The sequence below is a fragment of the Hyperoodon ampullatus genome (assembly GCF_949752795.1).
Source record: "Hyperoodon ampullatus genome assembly, chromosome: 2".
NCBI lineage: Eukaryota > Metazoa > Chordata > Mammalia > Artiodactyla > Ziphiidae > Hyperoodon > Hyperoodon ampullatus.
Window position 1 is genome coordinate 20,782,370 of NC_136915.1, and position 24,665 is coordinate 20,807,034.

The 24,665-nt window shown below is 39.3% G+C and overlaps 1 protein-coding gene across 1 annotated transcript; it reads left to right on the forward strand.

The window, feature by feature from the left end:
- Nucleotides 1-1,512: 1,512 nt before the first annotated feature.
- TMEM50A (transmembrane protein 50A) lies at nucleotides 1,513-23,737 on the forward strand. The gene is made up of 7 exons (XM_079698522.1): nucleotides 1,513-1,574; nucleotides 3,244-3,349; nucleotides 5,082-5,194; nucleotides 7,611-7,678; nucleotides 9,742-9,834; nucleotides 12,579-12,639; nucleotides 23,251-23,737. Exons 2-7 carry the CDS (start codon nucleotides 3,257-3,259, stop codon nucleotides 23,294-23,296), a joined length of 474 nt encoding a protein of 157 aa, XP_079554648.1. The 5' UTR covers nucleotides 1,513-1,574; nucleotides 3,244-3,256; the 3' UTR covers nucleotides 23,297-23,737.
- The last annotated feature ends 928 nt before the right edge of the window (nucleotides 23,738-24,665 follow it).

Consider the following 24,665-nt stretch of genomic DNA (forward strand, 5'->3'; position numbering starts at 1 on the left):
AGCCAGAAACAATAAATAAATAAAATAAAATAATAAAATAAATAAATTTATTTTTTAAAAAAATAATACCGCCCCCAACCCAAAGCTACAGAGATTTCATACATCAAAAGAAATCAAAGAAATTAAATGACACAACAACCTTGGTTCCCTAGCCTACTCATATACTGTCGCCCTACATGTAAAAAGGGGTGAACCTGTGCGCCTCTCTTAAGCACAAATAACCCACCCAGCTTTTTTACTTACAGGAAACGGGGTTCTGCTCTGCGACCTCTTCCTGGATCTCTCCCTCCAAGTGCTGTGTTCTTTCGGGTACACTACAGGGTCAAAGCCCTAGTACTGTCACCCCCGCGTGTTCGAGAAGGTCCTTCTGTAATACGACCTTCCCCGAGAGCGGCACTTCCTGCAGGATCGCGACCCGCTCCGCGAGGAAGACTGCGAGTGGCGCCCGTACTTTCTCTGGTGGCGCCGTCCGGACCGAGACCGTGACCTGCGCCTTCTCCCGGGCGGGCTCTGACTCCTGGACCACGACCGACTCCAGCGAGACGCTGGAACAGGAACGAGAGCGTCTGGAAGAGCGGGCGAGCCCGGCCACAAGTTCGTTCACGTAGCTAAGACATCGTTGATGCCGGCTCTGAAAACGGTCACTTCCCCAAAACCCAGAGTATCTCCTAAACCTAATCCTATCTCCCAACGATTTTCCCCGGGAGGGGATGTCTGGTAATCTGGAGACATTTTTAGTTGTCACCACTGGGGGAAAGAAGGGGATGCAGATAAACACCCTACAGCGCACAGGACTGCTCCCCGCCAAAAAACAGAATTATCTGGCCCAAAATGTCAGTAGTGCCTAGGGTGAGAAACCCTACCTTAATGCAAACGGAAAAAACAGGTCAAGTCTCAGAAGAGGGTCACCGCGCCGGGACCCTCTGGGTCGCCCAAGTAGCCCGCTTCCAGAACCGGGAGGTCCCCGCCTCCCGGGAATGATCCCGCCACTCACGGAGGCGAAGCTACGGCGAGGACGGGTCCAGGCTCTGAGAAAATAAACGGGACTTTAAAACCCCGATTAGTGCTGTGGGGCCGCGAACCCGGACCTACCTTTTGCACCACACGGGACCCATGCCTGAGATAACTGTGTGAGCGACCCCAGCAATAGAAACTTTACCACCTCACTGAAGACGGATACAGAGCCCCAACAAACGCCTTCTTTCGAAAGCTTAGGAGAAAGCAACTTCTCACACCTACCCTGGAACGCTGGACCCAAGCACCACTTCCGACGTACACATGCGAACGCAGCGCTGCGGAAAGTCCCCACAGCCGGCACCCGGAGCATGCTCAGAGAAGTCGGCGCGGTAGGCGTGGCTCTCTCTGGCTCTCCCTCAGCGAGTCCTACTCTCTCTCCGCGCCGCTCCCTCCGCCCCTTTTCCGCATGCGCAAGCGAGCTCCTGGGGCGGTGCTGCTCAATCCGGGTATCCGGAGGCCTGTGGCTGTTTTGTTTTCTTGGCTGGAGCTGGGAAAGTGCGGCGGCCCGGCGCGGCGCGACACCGGGCTCTGGACCGACTGCACGCGCGGGGCTGGACGTAAGTGCCAGGCAGGAGTGGGGGAAGGGGAGGAACTGCCGCAGGCTGGATGAGGCCGGGACCCGGGAGTGTCTGCCCGGCTGATGCTGCCTGAGTCGTTAGGTCCACCCTCTGGGAAGCTGCAGGCTCAGGCTGTGCCTTGCTGGCCACTTCCTGGCCACTTCCTGCTGACTCGTGTCTGGCCGGCGGCGGGAGAGGACGACCGCCTCCGCAGTCCGGACAGCGCCCTCCCCGACACGTCACAGGATCCCAGAAACTCAGCATGCCCCCCTACTTTAGAGCTGCAGAAACTGACACCCCGGAAGGAGTGTAAGCCGGCTGGTTCCCTGGGCGAGGGAGATGGCGGAGCCACAAGAGCTAGAACTAGTTTCCACATCTTCCCAGTCGCAGGCCACTCTCTACACCTCAGATCCCCAGAATCTGGAGGGCGGAGTTTGGGCACGAGTTGTGCGGGTAATAAACCAAAGAAAAACGGATTCGGGGCGGCGTCATTGGGGTGAACCGAAAACAACATACTGGCTTGCCGTTCCTCCCAGGGAAGAATAAAACGAGTGAATTTTCAAAATTGGACTTGTCCTAAAGGCATATTAGCACTGGGTATAATCACAGTTTTAAATTTAATTTTTAAAAGGGAGTTTCCAACTGAATTCATTGCTCTTTTTTAGGATATGTTTTTGAACAACCATGGTTGCTGGCTACAGAGTAGCTTCATGGACAGGTTAAGATTCACTGTAGGAGTTTGGATGTTTGCTTGATTATTAACAATTTACACTTAATGCAGGCATTTTCATATTCTGAAATAGAGATCCTATGGATGTGTATCAGACCAGGTTTGTATGGCCCAGCTCTAAGGAATGTTTTATGTAAATGTCGTCTATGGTAATTTATCCATGGTAATATAGCAGTGCGTTTTCTTTCTTTCATTTCTTTCCTTCCTCCTTTAATTTCTTCCTTCCTTCCTTTCTTTTTTTTTTCTTTCTTCTTTTTTTATGGTCTGAATTAATATTGACTTCAATTTTGTACTTTCTTTTGGCTGGAAAACATGTTAGAGTCACAGATAGAGCTTACTAAAATGAAATGGGTGTTCTTTACATAGAAATGACGCCAACAGACAGACTTGGAGAAGGAAAAAATAATGAAGTGAAGGGACGTGAGGCGGGTGCAGTGTTTAATTTCTTAATTTGAGTGTGAAGAAACATGTTCTATGACAAAATGTGTAAATTGCTAAGAGAAATAGTTTTCATCTGAGGCCATGCTTTAACTCAGAACTAAAGTTTTATCACTTGTCTCTGCTATGCTAGTGCTGCTGGACTGTAAATATCTAAGTCACATAATAACTTAGTTTGGAATTAAAATTAATAATCAGTGTAAAATTTTTTCAATATTGGGATGCCCACTTTTGTTTACATTGCTTAAAATATACCAAAACCATCTTTTAAATTAAAAAAAAAAACTTAAATGAGTCCACATTTTGTTTTCCAGAGTTATGTGAAAATTCATCAAAAGCTAAATCAAATATTCTGAAGTATATGTAGCCAGATAAAGTATTTGTAACTTCACTTGTATTAAATTATTCCTAAACTGTTAATTATTTTCTAGAAACATAAGTCAGGTTTGAAGCAAGTCAATAGAAGTACTTTAGTTGGTTTTGTTTGTTTGTTTTTTCAAGTGACCTGAAAAAAATGTCTGGATTTCTAGAAGGCTTGAGATGCTCAGAATGCATTGATTGGGGGGAAAAGCGCAATACTATTGCTTCCATTGCTGCTGGTATCCTAGTAAGTGTCCTTGATAATTTGGGCCTTCATTATTTTGGTGTGTTTGTTTTTATGTATTTAAAGCTCTGTGTGATGTCTTTAAGTAAGTGCTATTTATTTTATCTTTGCTACTGAATTTTTTAAAATAAATGTTGATGTTTTGTTTTATTTATGAGAGGGTTTAGTTATTCCATTTAAAGAGTTGACATTATGGCTTGAAATTTGATTAGATTATTTTACTTTAACTGCATGAAAAAAATTGTATAGTAAGACAGTATATTTTATACACTTACTCATAGCATGGATTATGCTTCCTCTTACTGAGTACATTAAATTACTAAGAAGTGTTTAAGAAACAATCAGGTCAAAACCATTCAAGAGATATGATTGCATTTCTCCATGATCCAGCGTTAACTTTCTTCTCAATCTCATTAGAAAATAGAAAGAAAGAACTCATAAAAATATATTGCTTAGAAGTAATTTATAGTATAAAATTCTTATTTACATTACAGATCCTTCAAGGTATCTGATATTTGTTTTGTCCTCTAATGTTGTCATATGCTCTAAACAGTAAATTTTAAACAAACAAAACTCTAAGTTTCAATATGTCCTCTTTGCCTAGTCTCTGACAGTTATAATCTATGAAAAATAATTATCCTATATTTTTCCAAAGTAATGTTAAAATAGAAAACTACTGTAGAAATTCTGCTCTTAAAAAAAAAAAAAAAGCTTTGAATTTTAGTCTATGAAGAAAATATCTTGAATACATTGAGCTAAGGGTGAAAAAAAAACAGTGAAAGAGTACTTGCACTAGCTAATAAAAAAGTCATTAATGGAGTATGGATCTGTCTGTAACCTGATAAAAATAATTTTATTAGCCTAAAATAGTTATTTTAAAATGATTCCCTGAAGATGGCAATTCTGAGAGCGAACTAGGTCAGGGTTGCAAGTGGGGATAGAGAAGGGGGTTACTTTCCAAACCTTCTAAGCTACTTGTCAGTATTTGCTTAATGTCATCTTATTGTAAGTTTCTGCTCAGGTGATAAAAAATATTTGTGCAGTTTTAATGTTTTTTCATTATATGTTTGCCCTTGATAGTGTCCAGAACCAAATGCAATTAAAATAAATTATAATTTGGTATTTAAATTGAATTTAGCATAATCTCTGAAACCATCTGTAGACTGCACTATAATTCATCAAAAGGGAAAGCAGTACTGCATAGCCGTTGTTTATTTCACAACACCAAGAGGCTAGCTAAAATTTATCAACGATAATTATTCCCTGTATTATTTTGAATACTTTTTTTTTCATTTTCAATAATATCTTCCTGGAGGCTTATAATATATCGGCAACAGGCCACTCCTCCTGTCAGCTGGAGTCTGAATCACTTTTTTCCTTTCTCCTGCCATGAAACATTGTAACTTTTAGTTCACAAAATTAGATTACAGACTTTAATATGACAACATAAAATAATGACTGAAGTAGACTTAGAAAAGAAGTGTTAATAAATAATAATTGCTGTGGGACTTTAGGGTATCTAATCTTTCATCAGATATTAAGCCATATACTAATTATATGCAAGAAACTGCTGGAACATTTAAGAAAATTTTGGACTTTATTAGAAGGGATCTGTTCACTTAGATTCTTTGCTTGATTCCTTTCTTTGCTGGAAAGCAAGATTCCTTGCTTTCTTTTTATCCAGTAAGATATGAAATAACTGTAATTTCTCATTTTTATGGTTTGTTTGTTTTAGTTTTTTACAGGCTGGTGGATTATCATAGATGCAGCTGTCATTTATCCCAGCATGGATGAGTTCAACCACTCCTACCATGCCTGTGGTGTTATAGCAACCATAGCCTTCCTAATGTAAGTGTCATTGTTAGTGACATGACTTACAGGTTGTCACAAAAGAAAAATGTTTTACATACAGTTGAGTAGAGTTAAATTTTTTAAGTGTTACCAAATTAACATACGGGACATGGTTTAAAAGTCAAATCATAGGGCTTCCCTGGTGGCGCAGTGGTTGAGAGTCTGCCTGCCGATGCAGGGGACACGGGTTCGTGCCCTGGTCCGGGAAGATCCCACATGCCGCGGAGCGGCTGGGCCCATGAGCCATGGCCGCTGAGCCTACGCGTACGGAGCCTGTGCTCCGCAACGGGAGAGGCCACAACAGTGAGAGGCCCACATACCGCAACAACAACAACAAAAAAAGTCAAGTCATAGAGAAGGACTGATGAAGAAAAGCAGGAGGCTTCTTTTCTTCCTTCCACCTCTCCTCTCCCACTTCTGTCTCCCAGCTTCTCTCAGCTATCCTTTTATTTCTAGGTTGCCAGTGTTTATAACTTTACTTTCACGTCAGAAACCATATACTTTGTCTAAGAGTTTGTTTATTCATTCACCCAACAAATATTTATTAAGCTTTTATATTCCCAGGCTCTGCTCTAGGTACAGTAAATACAGTATATAAAACAGGAAAATCCATGCCTTTATGGAATTTATACCTTAATGAGTGAGGCAGATTGTAACTAAAGAGAAATAAATTAAATATATAACATGTAAGATAATGATAAGTGTTAGAGAGAAAAAGCAGAGGGGGGGATATGAGATGTCAGCAGAGGGTGCAGAAATTTTAAATAGAGTCAAGGAAGGCCTTACTGGAAGGTGATTTTTAAGTACAGATTTGAAGAAGTGAAGGACCTGATCATGGATATACGTAAGAGAGGATCATTCCAGACAGACGGAAGAGCAAGCACAAAGGCTGTATGGCAAGGGGACCAGCATGGCTGGAGTAAAGGGTCAAGGTCGTAAAAGCCAGAGAAGACTGCGGAACTGTCCAGACTGAGGAGACTAAAGAGACAGGAGAACAAAATGTCCCTCATGGTTCTGGACTGGATCCTTTTACTATTTAGAGCATTATTGGGACAACCGGGGAACTTGGATGAGGTCTGATGGTTAGCTAATGGGAATGGATCATTGTTAATTTCCCAATCTTGATGGTTGTATTGTTCAGTAGAACTGTCTCATTTATAGGAAATATATACAAATTTCTGGGGTTATGGGTCATCATGTTGGCAAGTTTCAAATGTTTCAGGAAAACAAATTTATTTGAACTATACTTGGGACTTTTCTATAAGTTTGAGATATGTATAAAACTGGTAATACCAGAGAACAAAAGGGGTTGTTCATTCGAGGATGTGCCTAGTGGTGAAGACTGACGAGGCAGGGTCATGGCTGTCCCACAGAGAGCTGTGAAGTGTATTCAGGTGGCTCAGCAAGGAAAAAGAAGAGCCAATAGCCACTAGCCCAAGAACGTCTGCATTGTTTAAAAATATGAAACTTGTTTTAAAATGTATTTGTTTTATGTACCAAATAACTTACAAGAGATCACTGAAAATAATTGAGAGTGTTTTGATCATTCTTTTTAAAACTTAGATTTGAATGAATAAATTAAGACTTTATGTTGTGGTGAAAAAATAAAGGTTAATGTATTCAGTACCTACTCAATCCCTGTGCTAGGCACTGAGACTAAAAGTGAGAAATAAGATAGACACAGCCCCTGTGTCTTTCTAGCAGTAGACACTCACACACAGTTAAATGGAGATACACACACACACACACACACACACATACACACATATATAGTTTTCTAACTTCTTAACTTGATGTCTTGTGAACAGTTTCCCATGATATTTTAAAATTTGCAGAGGATACTTATAAAGAAAACAAGGCTATCTCAATTTAGTATTCTGTGAAAGTCAGCAAAAGACTTCTTATGTCTGGAACGTGTAACAGGGATTGAAAAAACAAGATTTTACCACTTGCATCTCTTCATGTTGAGTATGTCTGATGTGTACAAATGGAAAACTAGATAGGACCAAGCTAAAGATCCTTCCAATCTTAGCAAGATATAATTTTGAGAATTTCACTCTCAGATTTTAACAAGCATCAGAATCACCTGAAGGCTTTGTTAAAATTCAGATTGCTGGGGCCCATACCCAGAGTTTCTGCTTCAATAAACTTGGGGTGGAGCCGGGGAATTTTCTTTCTAAAGAATTCCCAGGTGATGCTGATTCTGCTGGTCTGGGGACTATGGCCACTGCTTTACAGGATATCTGGTTGAGGGGACTTGCCTAAGGTGTATAAATGCATTACTCAAGACTTATGAAGACTTACCTTAAATTTGCAGAACTCTAGCTTATTGTACCTGGTAATTTGATGTCATGGATAATTTCCTTTTAAGAGTCAGAGACCCTGATCTCTTGGTTTTATTGTATTCACACAGGATTAATGCAGTATCGAATGGACAAGTGCGAGGTGATAGTTACAGTGAAGGTTGCCTGGGTCAAACAGGTAAATAGGTGCAAACAACATCTTACTATACACCCTTAAAATGAGAATTATACATGGAAGGGCCACTTGTCTGACTCCTTCAGATCAGAGATAGGTTATAGGTTCCAAGGAGAGGTTATAGGTTCCAAGGCCTAAGGTAAAAGTCACATTTGATCAAAGATTGCCGAATAGTATTTTTAAATATATGCACAGTTTTGAATATATAACCCTGTGCAATAATATGTGGATATAAATGTATACAGAGTACAGTAAAGAACAGTATATAATAAAGAATACGTGTGCAAAATAGAATTTCTGCTACATGAGGCTGTACCGGGACTTCCCTGATGGTCCAGTGGTTAAGACTTTGTGCTCCCAATGCAGGGGGCCTGGGTTGGATCCCTGGTCAGGGAACTAGAGCCCACATGCCGCAACTAAAGATCCTGCATGTTGCAACAAAGATCCCACACACAGCAATGAAGATTCCACGTGCCGCAACTAAGACCCAGCGCAGCCAAGTTAATTAATTGATTAATTTTTTTAAAGAAGCTATACCATATAAATTATTTTCTTCCCTTTTTTGCCAACCTTACTTGATTGAATTAGCATTTTGAAATAGCTTAGGGTCATAGTTTTTTGGTGTGTTTTAAAATACACAACATAAAATTTACCATCTTAACTATTTTTAAGTAGACAGTTCAGTAGTAGGTGCATTCATTTTTGTTGTGCAACTCTTAATCTTGCAAAACTGAATAGAATAATAGAATTTTAGTGCTTAGATTCACCCAGGCCTGCCCTGCTCAACTAAGGAACTCATATCCCCTGAACACCATGGCCATGTACCCAAGGTAGGCAGAGTACAGGATATGTGTAGCACAGCTTCCTATAGGGTCCAATTTAGTCAAAGATTTGAGGGGACAGATATTTATTGGGCAGTTTAAATGGTAAACTTAAAATATTATATCCATACAAAAATAAACCTGGATATAGGCAAATTTCAGGTGACTATTTTTTTCTTTCCCTAATGAAACAGGAGAAACTGCAGTAGTCAGCTTTGGTCTATGCTTTCAGACTCGCCTTTGGTTCACTCTCTTTGTAGATCAACTTAAGTAGAAGAGATACAGAAATACCGATGTACCACAACCTTGTAAACTCTAAACAAAGAGATGAACGTTAGAGTTAGTGTTGGTAATAATAAGCCAATAATAGCTCGAGCTAAGACTAGATAGAGTATGGCAATCACATCCATAAATAAAATTTGTTAGCTAGCACAGCTTTGGGGGTCCAGAGCTAGTTGTATTTGTTTTAGTATGTCATCTGTGAGTAACAGCTTATTATTTCAGAACTATTTTATGTTTTGGGTATGAAATCAGAAATTTATAACATTCTATTTGCTGTGCTTTATTGAGCAGGGCAGTGTTTTTATTAAAATGTATTTGTACTAATTAAACAAACTCATCTCAGAATTCATTTTAGGCCATCTGATGACTCCATTTATTTCATATCAAATCTTCATAAATATTGTATAATGTGATTTATAAGTTGGTTGTCTTTCTCTGTTAACATAATTTGAATGCAGCTTAGTCCTAAGTGCCAGCCACACTAAATTTGAATTTGCTTTGCTGCCTGACTTGCCTGAAAGGGAAATACGGTAGTGTTTAGGTTCACATATCACTGAATATGAATTTTTTGTTAAGTATACCTATGTTATTGTTTGAAGGTTCTCTTGGAGGGCTTTAAACTTTGGAGCACAATTTCTAAAAATACTTGGAGAATGAGCTTCTAAATATGGTGAAACATATTTCGTGAGATTTATATAGGAAGGGAGAGTAAAGTTTTTCTCAGTGTCATAGTTGGGGAAAGTAAGCATAGGCACTTAGAATATACAGACCAACCAACCAACAGGAAAAGGGCCAAGGTCCACACTGATGCTACTCAGCACATTTTTCACTGTTCTTGCTTTAGACTTTAATGGCAACTACACATTTTTTTCTTTTTGGGTTTTTGTCTTCTTTTTGAAAAGTTAATTGAACTGACTGCTGCCATTTGAGAAACAATTCTGTTAAAATATTATTTTCCTTAAGGTGCTCGCATTTGGCTGTTCATTGGTTTCATGCTGGCCTTTGGCTCTCTGATCGCATCTATGTGGATTCTTTTTGGAGGGTATGTTGCTAAAGGTAAGAGAAAACGCAGTTTTTATTTTACTTCAATGGAATACTGAAATTTTGTGTTAAAGTTGGGTTTTTTAGAATAAAGCTTTTTTCATACTAGCAAAGCATTTGTGCCTGGGAACTCTCCTCCCCCTATCTGTATTTGTTTTGTTTGTTTGCTATGTTTTTAGTGTGCCTTTCTTCTGTATTTTCTAATCTAGAGCCTGGAAGGAATGGGACACAGCTCTATACTTTGTTCCTCTTTGGCTTCCAAAAACCTCAAAAGCAGAACACATACGTTGCCCAGCTATTTGGCAAGTTTTGACCTGCTGAATAATATATCCAGGCAAAGCTCTAACATCCTAGAATTGAAATTTATTGAACTAAAGCTCTCTGATAATATGATAGCATCTTCTTTTAGACAGAAAAGCAAATTAACACTTAAGGCGTGTCTGCTATATAAGGCCAGTTTAAGGCAAGCTAGGAAAAGACCTGCTTTTGGGTCCCTGGCTGAAATTTCCTTGAGGGACCCCAGAAAAACATGAAATCCATTTAATGTTCTGGGTAAAATTGACGATGCTTATCATAGTAAAAATATAATATTAATGATTTGCCAAACTAGACCAGCAGAGATCTAAGCTAGCTCATATTTTAACATTTTATTTCTTTGAATAAAATGTAATTCTTGGATTGAAATCATTGGTTTCCTGATTTTTTTTTTTTCTTTTTTTTTTGCGGTATGCGGGCCTCTCACTGTTGCGGCCTCTCCTGTTGCGGAGCACAGGCTCCGGACACGCAGGCTCAGCGGCCACGGCTCACGGGCCCAGCCGCTCTGCGGCATGTGGGATCTTCCCGGACGGGGGCACGAACCCGTGTCCCCTGCATCGGCAGGCGGACTCTCAACCACTGCGCCACCAGGGAAGCCCGTGGTTTCCTGATTTTTTATTAAAATTGTTTTAATCTCACAGATAGGAATGATAGGCAATTTTAAATATTTATATTTTGTCTTTTATTTATATAATTTATTATAAAACCATGTTACTAAAAATGTAGAAAAGAAAGAAAAGAAAAACTATAATAATCTTTCTACTCTTAAATATTTTGGTATATTTCCTTTGGTATCTTGCATTTTTTAAGTAGTTATAATCATAGTATAAATATAATTTTGAACCTAGCCTTTTGCATTTAACATGATATCATAAGTAGTTTTCTTGCTGCTATAAAATCTATCACCATCATATTTTAGAAACAAAAATGTTACTTTTTTATCATGTGAAGTGCATAATTCTTGTTCATTGTAGAAAATTGAGAATATAAAAGAGCTCAAAGAGGAAACTAAAATTACTGATAATCCTTCTTTCCTAGATACAACTATTAATACAGAGCCCCTTTTTGTAGGAATGTGTTCATCTCATAGACTTTTAAGTTATTTTCCTAAAGGCTTCTGAAGCCAGGTTATGCTTTGAGAATTATTAGCAGCAGATCTGGAATTTTATGAAGTGGCCTTTATATAGGATCTTTATGAGTCATTCTAGTGTTAATAGTTATTTAATGTAGAATATTTAATGTGGCCTTCTAGTAGAGAAGGCCTATACAAACCAGTGGCTATGGTAATCAGATTAATTTAAAACTATTACGAGAAAAAGTTGCTATTCATCTATTCATCATGCCTCAGTTTGTCAATTAGTCAGTGATGATTAACAGTTCCAATAGTAGAAATTTATGAGAACTTCAACTTCAGTCGAGGATAAAATGGGGACAAAATGGTCCTCTGGCAGTCTTGCCCATCTTAGTTAGGGGCTGCTTTCTCCATCCAGGCGTTTAAGCCCAAAACCTGGGTGGTTAAGGCCTGTCAAGAATGACACCTCTTTCTCTCACATCCCACACACCCCAGTCCATCAGCAAATCCTGTTGATTCTGCTATTTAAAAAAAGTGGTCTTGCATCTGACCACTTTTTACCTTCTCCATGGCTCCCACCCTGGTTTAATCCATTATAGTCTGTGACCTGATTTCTTAAAATAGCCGCCTCACTGGTTTCTGTTTCTCCCCTTCCCCCCCTTTAGTCTACTGTCAGCACAGCAACCAGAAGGATCCTATTGAAATGTGTCAGCTCAGGTCACTTTTCTGCTCAAAACCCTCCAATGGCTTTTCCTCTCACCCAGAATGAGAATCAAAGTCCTCACCATTACTGAGAGGCTCTAGAGGATCTGCACCTCCCAGCCTGCCCCTCGTACTTCTCTGATCTGTCTCCTGCTTTTCTCTCTTTGGCCCACGTGACCATTCCTCTAATGTACCAGACCACTCCCACCCCAGGGCTTTTGCACTTGTTCTGCTGCTTTTGCATGGCTCCTGCCCCCACTTCCTTCTTCGTGTCCTTATGCCAGTGTCACCTTCTCATGTGGTTTTTCTGGCCACCTGTATAAAATATCATCATTCACTACATTTCCTATACCTTTCCTGCTTTTTCTCCTTATTTATTCTTGGTATTCTCTAGCTCCGTGAAGGCAAACACTTTGCCTGTTTTATGTACTGCAGTATCCTCAGCACATTGAACAGTGCTGGCACATAATATGTACTCAGTATTTGTTAAATAAATGAAGGAGGCTACCAGCGCTACACTCTGTCATATGTATTGTGTCATTTAATGCCCACACCAACCATAGTTACCAGAAAAATCAATTATGTTAGGCAGGAAAACTGATATTCACCAGTTTATCAGAAACAATGTATTGAGATCATAAACCTCTAAATATTACAATTACTTTTACAGAAAAAGCCATAGTATACCCTGGAATTGCTGTATTTTTCCAAAATGCCTTCATCTTTTTTGGGTAAGTTTGTTTTGCATTCTTCATCCTATCTTTTTTTAAAATAACGGTTTATTTTGTGTCATTTACTATATTTAGTTGCTTAATTTCCCCCGTCTAGTGCCCCTTCCCCATGTTAGTGTCATAAAATATGAAGAATGAGACTGAGAAAGATATTTTTACTACATGGGTTGGCTTGCTGCCCACCTTGGGAACATACATCGATTTTTTAAATTGCCACCACCTCCCCTTTAACGAAGAACTGTGATTTGTGTAGATTTAGTTACATAACACTGGCACTGTTCATTTAAAATCTGTATCTCTAACAGTTGTTTTTAATGAAAGCCTGCTTAAAATCACTTCTCCTTAAAATTTTGTTTCTGAAGGCATTTTATGGTTCTTACTATCCTTGGTGTCACAAGAATTTGTGCCATTTGAGGGGTAGAGGAAAAGCCCTGACATTTTTTTATCCTTCTGATGCAATGACAAATTAAAAGATTGCTAAGACCTTAATACTTTTATCACTTATCTTTTCTAATGTTCATTCTTTCCTGGACACTTAGGGCCTGCCCTTTCCCCTATCCCTGGCCTCCCACTCAACCCCTCCCCCCCAAAACAGCAACAACAACAAAAACTTCTCTTTATCCTGTGTATCAGGAGTTCTTAACTTCCGTTCCATGGGTAGGCTTCTGAAAATTGGGAACCACCAGGTATTTCTGTATGCAAGACATTGGTTTTTCTGCTTGTTTCTGGGAGAGAGTCTGTGGCTTTCATCAGATTTTCAAAGATGTCCTTAATCCAAAAAAGGTTTTAAAAAAAACCTTTATATCTTGTATCTTCTTTATATGGTGTATATTCTAGGACAGTCTATTCTAGGACTTTTCCTTCCCTGTCCCTTCCCACCCACCTCCTAAAAGGAAATAGATGCCCCATATCTATGTGAACCACTCATGAAATGCTAACAGGTGCCCTTTAATAATAGTCAGCAGTTAGTATTCACACTTTTTCCATTCTACCACAAAGCATTTTTGCAATTTTATAAAATCAGTTTAGAAATAAGAAAAATATGAACTTACATGTGGCAAGATACACAGCCTCTTTGGGTCATACCTTGCATCTTGAAACTAGTGGAGAAAACCCAAAGAGTTTTTTCAAAGTGTTAGGCCAGGGCTTCCCTGGTGGCACAGTGGTTGGGAGTGTGCCTGCCGATGCAAGGGACATGGGTTCATGCCCCGGTCCGGGAAGATCCCGCATGCTGTGGAGTGGCTAGACCCATGAGCCATGGCCGCTGAGCCTGCACGTCCGGAGCCTGTGCTCCGCAACAGGAGAGGCCACAACAATGAGAGGCCCGCAGACCGCAAAAAAAAAAAAAAAAAAAGTTAGGCCATTGATTTTTGTGCAGAAAATAATAATGACCAAAGTTTATTGAGCACTTTTTATGGGCAAGGCATCATCTTAGTGTTACATGTGTGTTCTCAGTTAATCCCCAACACAACTCAGAAGGTCGCTCCATTACTATCACCATTTTATATGTGAGAAACAGGCACAGAGCTCATGTTTGAGATCATGTGGCTAAAATTCAGGCTATCTGACTTCAAAGTTCAGTCTCCAGCTACTATGAGGGTGAAATTTGAAATTTGGAATGAATTTAATTGACATTTTCTCCTTTTGCTGAATCTTCAACCAGTTGCTTAGTATAACACTGTACTTGAAAAATACAAAGTGAACAAACCTCACTCCCCAGGTTATGCAAATTTGGTAAATATGGGTAAGTTTGTTATTTTATAGGGTAATGTAGCATGTGTTTATGAGAGGGACAGTGTTGGTATTTATGATTCCTTTTCCTTTCAAGCTGCAATGCTGAGGCTTGGGCATCTTTAAAGAAGGACCAGGCACCCTGAGCTCACTGCTCCAGTATCTCCACAGGGTTAAAGGTGCTTGGGGGAATTCAGTGGCCCACAACTTCAGCCAAAGGAAGGCAGTGTAACAGGGTCAGAGGCAGGGGTTAGAAAAGCTTCAGGATGGAGTGGTGGGGAGGGGATTTATGAAAACCAGCCAAGGAAGGGCAAACAGCAGCCTTCTTTATTTTAATCATTATTTTCTCTGGCAGAGGTAGAGGATAAAGTAAGTTCCACCTTGAGATGCTGTTTTTGGCAGAGAAGTTACTCTGTCACAGCAGGGAGGAACCAGAGGATAGAGAGAAGATTTGTGGGAAACTTTTATCTTTTCCAATGAGGGAAGAAACATGTTAAGTTCATATGGTAGTTATCACGTTTCACAAAACCTTGGAAACCGATCAGTGACTTGTCATTGTCTCAAATTAGTTATAATAAATTACTTGTCTATGCAATGAGTTTGGTTAATTTCTCATTTATTACTATTCTATCTATTAAGTCTAAAAACTAATTTGGTTTTGTGAAAATACTGTAAGCAAATCGAAATTAAATTCAACTAATAGACACCATTGTTAGAATAGTTGTAGCAGGTTGCCTACCATTTTGATTTATAACAGAACAGTTCTCAGCAACAGCTTAGAAATTACTGTTTCAGAAACAGATGTCAGTACCAAAGGTGACCATCTGACAATGTAGGAGGGACTGGCTCTTGCCCAAGAAACTAGTTGAGATTATAGTTTACATCTGGTGACTAGTGTGCTGAAGTTACCACATCTCTTTTAAGCTCTCTGGAGAGTAGGGTCCCTAATACCCAACTTTGTTTTTTCTTTTTTTGCAGCAGTAGGTTTGATATTACCTGGAAGAGCAGAGATCAAATCACTTTTTGGAGGTTTATGAAATCCTTTATAAAGAGAAATTCATATACTTCCAAGAGAGGGTATAGATGACTTCCTGGTTGCACTTTTTTTTTCCTGGTTGCATTTTTGTTTTCATCAAAAACCCCTCAGGTGTTTACCTTTATAAAGGACTATGAAACCTGTTTTTTTTTTTTTTTTTTGGCCGTGCTGCTAGGCTTTTGGGATCTTAGTTCCCCCACCAGGGATCGAACCTGGGCCCCCTGCAGTGGTAGCGCAGAGTCCTAACCACTGGAGCGCCAGGGAATTCCCTATGAAACCTGTTTTAAATCAACCATTTTGATTGAGGGTTTAACCTTGAGTATACACTGGAGATTGGAAAACAGATATGAAAACCAGCAGATGCCATTGAAGCGTCCACTCCTCTCTTCATTTCTCCCTTGCACTTACTCCCCACATCCAAGCCCTGATGATGAGTCTGCTTCTGAATTGTTTTAAACCTGTTCTCTTTTTGTCTATTTCCATTGTTATGTTTAGTCATCCTCATCCCTTCCTGAGCACTTCACATCCTTGACTGATACCTCTCTTGGATCCAGTTTTCCTGTGTCAGGTTTCCTTCTAAAACAAAGCTCTAAGCCTGTCATTTCCCATCTTAAAATTTTTCAAAACTCGTAGCTGTCTACAGAAGAGGTCACCACTAATGACCATCCAACCAAATTCTGCCCACAATTCTGTTTTATTTAGCCTATACACTATTTTTTGTTTTATTGAGCTGACATTTAAAAATCAAGAGATTTCATCAAAAATTGGAATTTGGGGCCTTTCTTGAAAAACTGGAGGATCTAACAACCTTGGGCCCTGCTCAGCAACAATCCGCTGGAGCTAAAGTTGTTTCTTTTAATGGGGGATGCATCTATGCATAGTCCCATCTCATGCATTGCCTGGGCCTGAGTACCAGCTGCCCCTTTAGTAGATCACAGGCTGGTGCCTGCCCCCTTGACTCATCTAAGGCACCGAAGGCCACTGTGGGCAATTTGCCACCCTGGTCAATTGGCTTACCAAATCCGTCCACTGCTGTTCCTCATCCTCCTTGATTCTTAAACTATACTCTGGCCATATTGGACTCTCCGCTGCTTTACTACACCACAGATATTTATATTGAGATATATATATGTGTGTGTATACATATTCTTATGCATATAATTCCACTCTGCCCTCTTAAACTGAAGCCTTGAAGACAACTATAGATACTTCCCAAACTAAAACCTAGAGTGTAAGCTCTGTGAGGGCATTTCCTGACACATCCATCTCCTGGACTTGTCCTGAGGCCCCATGGTCTTTTATTCCTCTTTGCCTTTTGATTTACTTTTCCTTTTCCTCTCCCTGAAACATCTTCCTTCATCATCCCACTAGCTCCTGTTCCTCCCAACCTCCCATTCAAACTCCTGCTTATCCTTCAAAACTCATCTAATATTACCTCCTCTGTAAATCCTTTTCTAACACATTCAGGCAAAATAAATTCCCATATGTTCTCTGCTCCCTTAACATGTGATATATATGTGTCTCCCCACCCCCACCCCCTATACTACCACATTGTGTCATCAAGAACATGAGCAACTTGAAGGCAGGGACTGTATCTTTACTTTTATAGCCCTAGCTTCTAGCACCTAGCACCTTGACTTAAAAAAGCCTCATTGGCCGGGGGAAAATGGCAGCAGCCATGTGGCTGACAGGGTCTTGGTGCTCTGGCCAGGTGTCAGGCTTTTGCCTCTGAGGTGGGAGAGCCGAGTTCAGGACATTGGTCCACCAGAGACCTCCCAGCTCCACATAATATCAAACGGCGAGAGCTCTCCCAGAGATCTCCATCTCAACGCTAAGACCCAGCTCCACTCAAGGACCAGCAAGCTACAGTGATGGACATTCCATGGCAAACAACCAGCAAGACAGTAACACAAACCCACCCATTAGCATAGAGGCTGCCTAAAATCATAATACGGTCACAGACACCCCAAAACACACCACTGGACGTGGTCCTGCCCACCAGAAAGACAAGATCCAGCCTCATCCACCAGAACACAGGCACCAGTCCCCTCCACCAGGAAGCCTACACAACCCACTGAAACAACCTTACCCACTGGGGGCAGACACCAAAAACAACAGGAACTACGAACCTGCAGCCTGCAAAAAGGAGACCCCAAACACAGTAAGTTAAGCAAAATGAGAAGTCAGAGAAACACACAGCAGATGAAGGAGCAAGGTAAAAACGTACCAGACCAAACAAATGAAGAGGAAATAGGCAGTCTACCTGAAAAAGAATTCAGAGCAATGATAGTAAAGATGATCCAAAATCTTGGAAATAGAATGGAGAAAATACAAGAAATGTTTAACAAGGACCTAGAAGAACTAAAGAGCAAACAAACAGTGATGAACAACACAAGAAATGAAATTTAAAATTCTCTAGAAGGAATCAATAGAATAACTGAGGCAGAAGAATGGATAAGTGACCTGGAAGATAAAATAGTGGAAATAACTACCACAGAGCAGAATAAAGAAAAAAGAATGAAAAGAATTGACAGTCTCAGAGACCTCTGGGACAACATTAAACACCAACATTCAAATTACGGAGGTCCCGGGGCTTCCCTGGTGGCGCAGTGGTTGAGAGTCCGCCTGCCGATGCAGGGGACACGGGTTCGTGCCCCGGTCTGGGAAGATCCCACATGCCGCGGAGCGGCTGGGCCTGTGAGCCATGGCCGCTGGGCCTGTGCGTCCGGAGCCTGTGCTCCGCAACGGGAGAGGCCACAACAGTGAGAGGCCCACATAACGCAAAAAAAAAAAAAAAAAAAAAAAAAAAAAAAAAAAAAATTACGGAGGTCCCAGAAGAAGAAGAGAAAAAGAAGGGGACTGAGAAAATATTTGAAGAGATTATAGTTGAAAACTTCCCTAATATGGGAAAAGAAATAGTTAAGTCCAGGAAGCACAGAGAGTCCCATACAGGATAAATCCAAGGAGAAACATGCTGACACATATTAATCAAATATCAAAAATTAAATACAAAGAAAAAATACTAAAAGCAGCAAGGGAAAAACAACAAATAACATACAAGGGAATTCCCATAGGGTTAACAGCTGATCTTTCAGCAGAAACTCTGCAAGCCAGAAGGGAGTGGCAGGACATATTTAAAGTGATGAAAGGGAAAAAACTACAACCAAGATTACTCTACCCAGCAAGGATCTCATTCAGGTTCGATGGAGAAATTAAAACCTTTACAGACAAGCAAAAGCTAAGAGAATTCAGCACCACCAAACCAGCTTTACAACAAATGCTAAAGGAACTTCTCTAGGCAGGAAACACAAGAGAAGGAAAAGACCTACAATAACAAACCCAAATCAATTAAGAAAATGGTAATAGGAACATACATATCGATAACTATCTTAAATGTAAATGGATTAAATGCTCCCACCAAAAGACATAGACTGGCTGAATGGATAACAAAAACAAGACCTGTATATACGCTGTCTACAAGTGACTCACTTCAGACCTAGGGACACATACAGACTGAAAGTGAGGGGATGGAAAAAGATACTCCATGCAAATGGAAATCAAAAGAGCTGGAGTAGCAATTCTCATACCAGACAAAATAGACTTTAAAATAAAGAAAATTACAAGAGACAAAGAAGGACACTACATAATGATCAAGGGATCAATCCAAGAAGAAGATGTAACAATTGTAAATATTTATGCACCCAACATAGGAGCACCTCAATACATAAGGCAAATGCTAACAGCCATAAAAGGGGAAATCGACAGTAACACAATCATAGTAGGGGACTTTAACACCCGACTTTCACTAATGGCCAGATCATCCAAACTGAAAATAAATAAGGAAACACAAGATTTAAATGATACTTTATACAAGATGGATTTAATTGATATTTATAGGACATTCCATCCAAAAACAACAGAATATACTTTTCTCAAGTGCTCATGGAACATTCTCCAGGATAGACCATATCTTGGGTCACAAATCAAGCCTTGGTAAATTTAAGAAAATTGAAATTGTATCAAGTATCTTTTCCAACCACAATGCTATGAGACTAGATATCAATTACAGGAAAAAATCTATAAAAAATACAAACACATGGAGGGTAAGCAATACACTACTAAATAACCAAGAGATATCTGAAGAAATCAAAGAGGATATCAAAAAGTACCTGGAAACAAATGACAATGAAAACATGACAACCTAAAACCTATGGGATGCAGCAAAAGCAGTTCTAAGAGGGAAGTTTATAGCAACACAATCCTACCTCAAGAAACATCTCAATTAAACAACCTAACCTTACACCTAAAGCAATTAGAGAAAGAAGAACAAAAAACCCCCAAAGTTAGCAGAAGGAAAGAAATCATAAAGATCAGATCAGAAATAAAAAGAAATGAAGGAAACAATAGCAAAGATCAATGAAACTAAAAGCTGGTTCTTTGAGAAGATACACAAAATTGATAAACCATTAGCCAGACTCATCAAGAAAAAAAGGGAGAAGTCAAATCAATAGAATTAGAAATGAAAAAGGAGAAGTAACAACTGACACTGCAGAAATACACATGATCATGAGCAATTACTACAAGCAACTCTATGCCAGTAAAATGGACAACCTGGAAGAAATGGACAAATTCTTAGAAAAGCACAACCTTCTGATACTGAACCAGGAAGAAATAGAAAATATAAACAGACCAATCACAAGCACTGAAATTGAGACTGTGATTAAAAATCTTCCAGCAGACAAAAGCCCAGGACCAGATGGCTTCATAGGCGAATTCAATCAAACATTTAGAGAACAGCTAACACCTATCCTTCTCAAACTCTTCCAAAATATAGCAGAGGGAGGAACACTCCCAAACTCATTTTATGAGGCCATTATCACCCTGATACCAAAACCAGACAAAGATGTCACAAAGAAAGAAAACTACAGGCCAATATCACTGATGAACATAGATGCAAAAATCCTCAAAAAAATATTAGCAAACAGAATCCAACAGCACAGTAAAAGGATCATATACCATGATCAAGTGGGGTTTATCCCAGGGATGCAAGAATTCTTCAGTAAATGCAAATCAATCAATGTGATGAACCATATTAACAAATTGAAGAAGAAAATCCATATGATCCTTTCAATAGATGCAGAAAAAGCTTTCAACAAAATTCAACACCCATTTATGATAAAAACCCTCCAGAAAGTAGGCATACAGGGAACTTACCTCAACATAATAAAGGCCATATATGACAAACCCACAGCCAACATCGTCCTCAGTGGTGAAAAACTGAAACCATTTTCTCTGAGATCAGGAACAAGTCAAGGTTGTCCACTCTGACCACTATTATTCAACATAGTTTTGGAAGTTTAGCCACAGCAATCAGAGAAGAAAAAGAAATAAAAGGAATCCAAATCGGAAAAGAAGAAGTAAAACTGTCACTGTTTGCAGATGACATGACACTATACATAGAGAATCCTAAGGATGCTACCAGAAAACTACTAGAGCTAATCAATGAATCTGGTAAAGTAGCTGGATACAAAATTAATGCACAGAAATCTCTTGCATTCCTATACACTAACGATGAAAAATCTGAAAGAGAAATCAAGGAAACACTCCCATTTACCACTGCAACAAAAAGAATAAAATACCTAGGAATAAACCTCCTTAAGGAGACAAAAGACCTGTATGCAGAAAGCTATAAGACACTGATGAAAGAAATAAAAGATGATACCAACAGAGGGAGAGATACACCATGCTCTTGGATTGGAAGAATCAACATTGTGAAAATGACTGTACTACCCAAAGCAATCTACAGATTCAAGGCAATCCCTATCTAACTACCAATGGCATTTTTCACAGAACTAGAACAAAAAATTTCACAATTTGTATGGAAACATAAAAGACCCCAAATAGCCAAAGCAATCTTGAGAAAGAAAAACGGAGCTGGAGGAATCAGGCTCCCAAACTTCAGACTGTACTACAAAGCTACAATAATCAAGGCAGTATGGTACTGGCACAAAAACAGAAATATAGATCAATGGAACAGGATAGAAATCCCAGAGATAAACCCACGCACATATGGTCACCTTATCTTTGATAAAGGAGGCAAGAATATGCAGTGGAGAAAAGACAGCCTCTTCAATAAGTGGTGCTGGGAAAACTGGACAGCTACATGTAAAAGAATGAAATTAGAGCACTCCCTAACACCATACACAAAAATAAACTCAAAATGGGTTAAAGACCTAAATGTAAGGCCAGACACTATCAAACTCTTAGAGGAAAACATAGGCAGAACACTCTATGACATAAATCACAGCAAGATCTTTTTTGACCCACCTCCTAGAGAAAGGGAAATAAAAACAAAAATAAACAAATGGGACCTAATGAAACTTAAAAGCTTTTGCACAGCAAAGGAAAACATAAAGAAGATGAAAAGACAACCCTCCAAATGGGAGAAAATATTTGCAAATGAAGCAGCTGACAAAGGATTAATCTCCAAAATTTACAAGCAGCTGATGCAGCTCAATATCAAAGAAACAAACAATCCAATCCAAAAATGGGCAAAAGACCTAAATAGACATTTCTCCAAAGAAGATATACAGATTGTCAACAAACACATGAAAGGATGCTGAACATCACTAATCATTAGAGAAATGCAAATCAAAACTACAATGAGGTATCACTTCACACCAGTCAGAATGGCCATCATCACAAAATCTACAAACAATAAATGCTGGAGAGGGTGTGGAGAAAAGGGAACCCTCTTGCACTGTTGGTGGGAATGTAAATTGATACAGCCACTATGGAGAACAGTATGGAGGTTCCTTAAAAAACTACAAATAGAACTACCATATGACCCAGCAATCCCACTACTGAGCATATACCCTGAGAAAACCATAATTCAAAAAGATACATGTGCAGTAATGTTTATTGCAGCGCTATTTGCAATAGCCAGGACATGGAAGCAACCTAAGTGTCCATCAACAGATGAATGGATAAAGAAGATGTGGCACATATTACAATGGAATATTACTCAGCCATAAAATGAAATGAAATTGAGTTATTTGTAGTGAGGTGGATGGACCTAGAGTCTGTCATACAGAGTGAAGTAAGTCAGAAAGAGAAAGACAAATACCATATGCTAACACATATATATGGAATCTAAAAAAAAAAAATGTTTCTGAAGAACCTAGGGGCAGGACAGGAATAAAGCCTCAGACGTAGAGAATGGACTTGAGGATCCGGCTAGGGGGAAGGGTAAGCTGGGACAAAGTGAGAGAGTGGCATGGACATATATACACTACGAAATGTAAAATAGATAGCTAGTGGGAAGCAACCACATAGCACAGGGAGATCAGCTCTGTGCTTTGTGACCACCTAAAGAGGTGTGATAGGGAGGGTGGGAGGGAGACGCAAGAGGGAGGAGATATGGGGATATATGTATATGTATAGCTGCTTCACTTTTTTATAAAGCAGAAACTAACACACCATTATAAAGCAATTATACTCCAATAAAGATGTTAAAAAAAAAAAGGCTTGTTGAATGAATTAGATAAAATCAGACATATAATGGTTACATGCTAAACATTGGTTAACTTTTTAGGAGGGACATAGGTCTCCAAACTCAGAAGTTAAGGATGCAGGGAAACTAGTGGTAAATAGCACAGCTGAGCACAGTGAAAGAATTTACTACCTTTGAATGATCAGTTTCTGTTCTGATACATCCCATGGGTTTTTTTCCATACAACTCATCAATTATTCTTTGTTGTTAGTTTCCCACGATTCTAAATCTCACACAGTCTTTCTTTTACCAAACTCATCTAGTCATGTGATGCTTCTTCTTTTATTCACAGAGGACTCATTTTTAAGTTTGGCCGCACTGAAGACTTGTGGCAGTGAAAACATCTGATTTATTACTGCAGAGAAGTCCTGCATGGGTTTGGTTTTTTTTTTCACTGCTCACTCCCAGTCTTTTGTAATGCCATTTTCTAAACTTCTTTCTGAGTGTAGTCTCAACTTAAATTAGTATAATACTAAAATCATGAGAACTCCCTATTTAAACAACAACAACAGCAAAATCTATTGTGGTATGCATTTGATTAACTTGTAAAATGTTAAAGAAAAATATTTCATATGAGAAATTTTTATTACGTTTTATCATGGTATAATTTGTAAGAATAAAAATAAATCACAAAAGAAATTATGGAAGCATCTTATATGAGTATTTGTCATATCCAAGGTGCAAAACTGCAGTTAAAGTTCTCTGAAGTTTTAATGTGTTTATTTAAATGTGGCCTTTTCTGTGTCAAATGTTAAATGAAATATAAACATATTGTTGTTTTTAAAAAACTATTCAGTGGTCAGAATTCTTTCTTAGTATACTTTGTGTTTGGTTTATATGGTTATGCCAAAAATTCTGTAAATATTTCAGTGTAGGTAACTATTGAGCATCTCCCAAGGGATGAGTGAACATGTTGAAAGAGAGTAGCCCCACAATCCTGCCTCCAGTCTCCTCAAAAGTGTCCCTTCAGTGGTACTGATTGGGGGGGGAGGGAAGGGGGTGAGTAATAACTCAGCTGTAATACCTGGTCCTCGTGGGACGCTGACAGTCACTCCACAGCCACCATGGAAGGAAAGAGGAAGAGGATAGGGACTTGACACTGGTCTTTACTCACATGACTAATTCTGTTGTCGGTTTGATAATAAATTGGATTCCATTTCATTGTATTTCTGTACTGAACCACTAAGCTCAAGGTAGACCAGCAGGGTCAATTATAATGACAGATGTTAACTACTGGGAATTCTTAGTCTGTTCCTCTTTGGAATTCTGTTATCCCCCAGGCTCCCCACTTTGGCAAAATGGGAATTTTTTTTTTCTTTAATAAACCAGCTAACTGTGGGATACATGTTCTTCAGAGCTAAAGCTTGAAATGTTTTCTTTCATAAAACTTGCTACAATTAGCCATTCATTAAATGCCAAATATCACTTAGATTTAAATTGTGGTCCTTTTTTTAGTATTTATTTATTTATTTACATTTATTTGTTTGTTTATTATTTTTATTTATTATTTATTTTAATTTTATTTATTTATTTATTATTTATTATTTATTTAGCTGCGTCTTCGTTGCAGCACGTGGGATCTTCATTGCAGCACACGGGCTCTCTAGTTGAGGCACACGAGCTCAGTAGTTGTGGTGCATGGGCTTAGTTACCCCGTGGCATGTGGGATCTTCCCTGACTAGGGATCGAACCCTCGTCCCCCGTGTT

Bases quoted from the DNA above. Each gene is read 5' to 3' on its own strand.
- TMEM50A (XM_079698522.1), top strand. From the start codon at position 3,257: ATGTCTGGATTTCTAGAAGGCTTGAGATGCTCAGAATGCATTGATTGG. The intron at 3,350-5,081 runs GTAAGTGTCCTT...TGTTTGTTTTAG, and splicing joins CCATTGCTGCTGGTATCCTA to TTTTTTACAGGCTGGTGGAT. The intron at 9,835-12,578 runs GTAAGAGAAAAC...TTACTTTTACAG, and splicing joins TGGAGGGTATGTTGCTAAAG to AAAAAGCCATAGTATACCCT.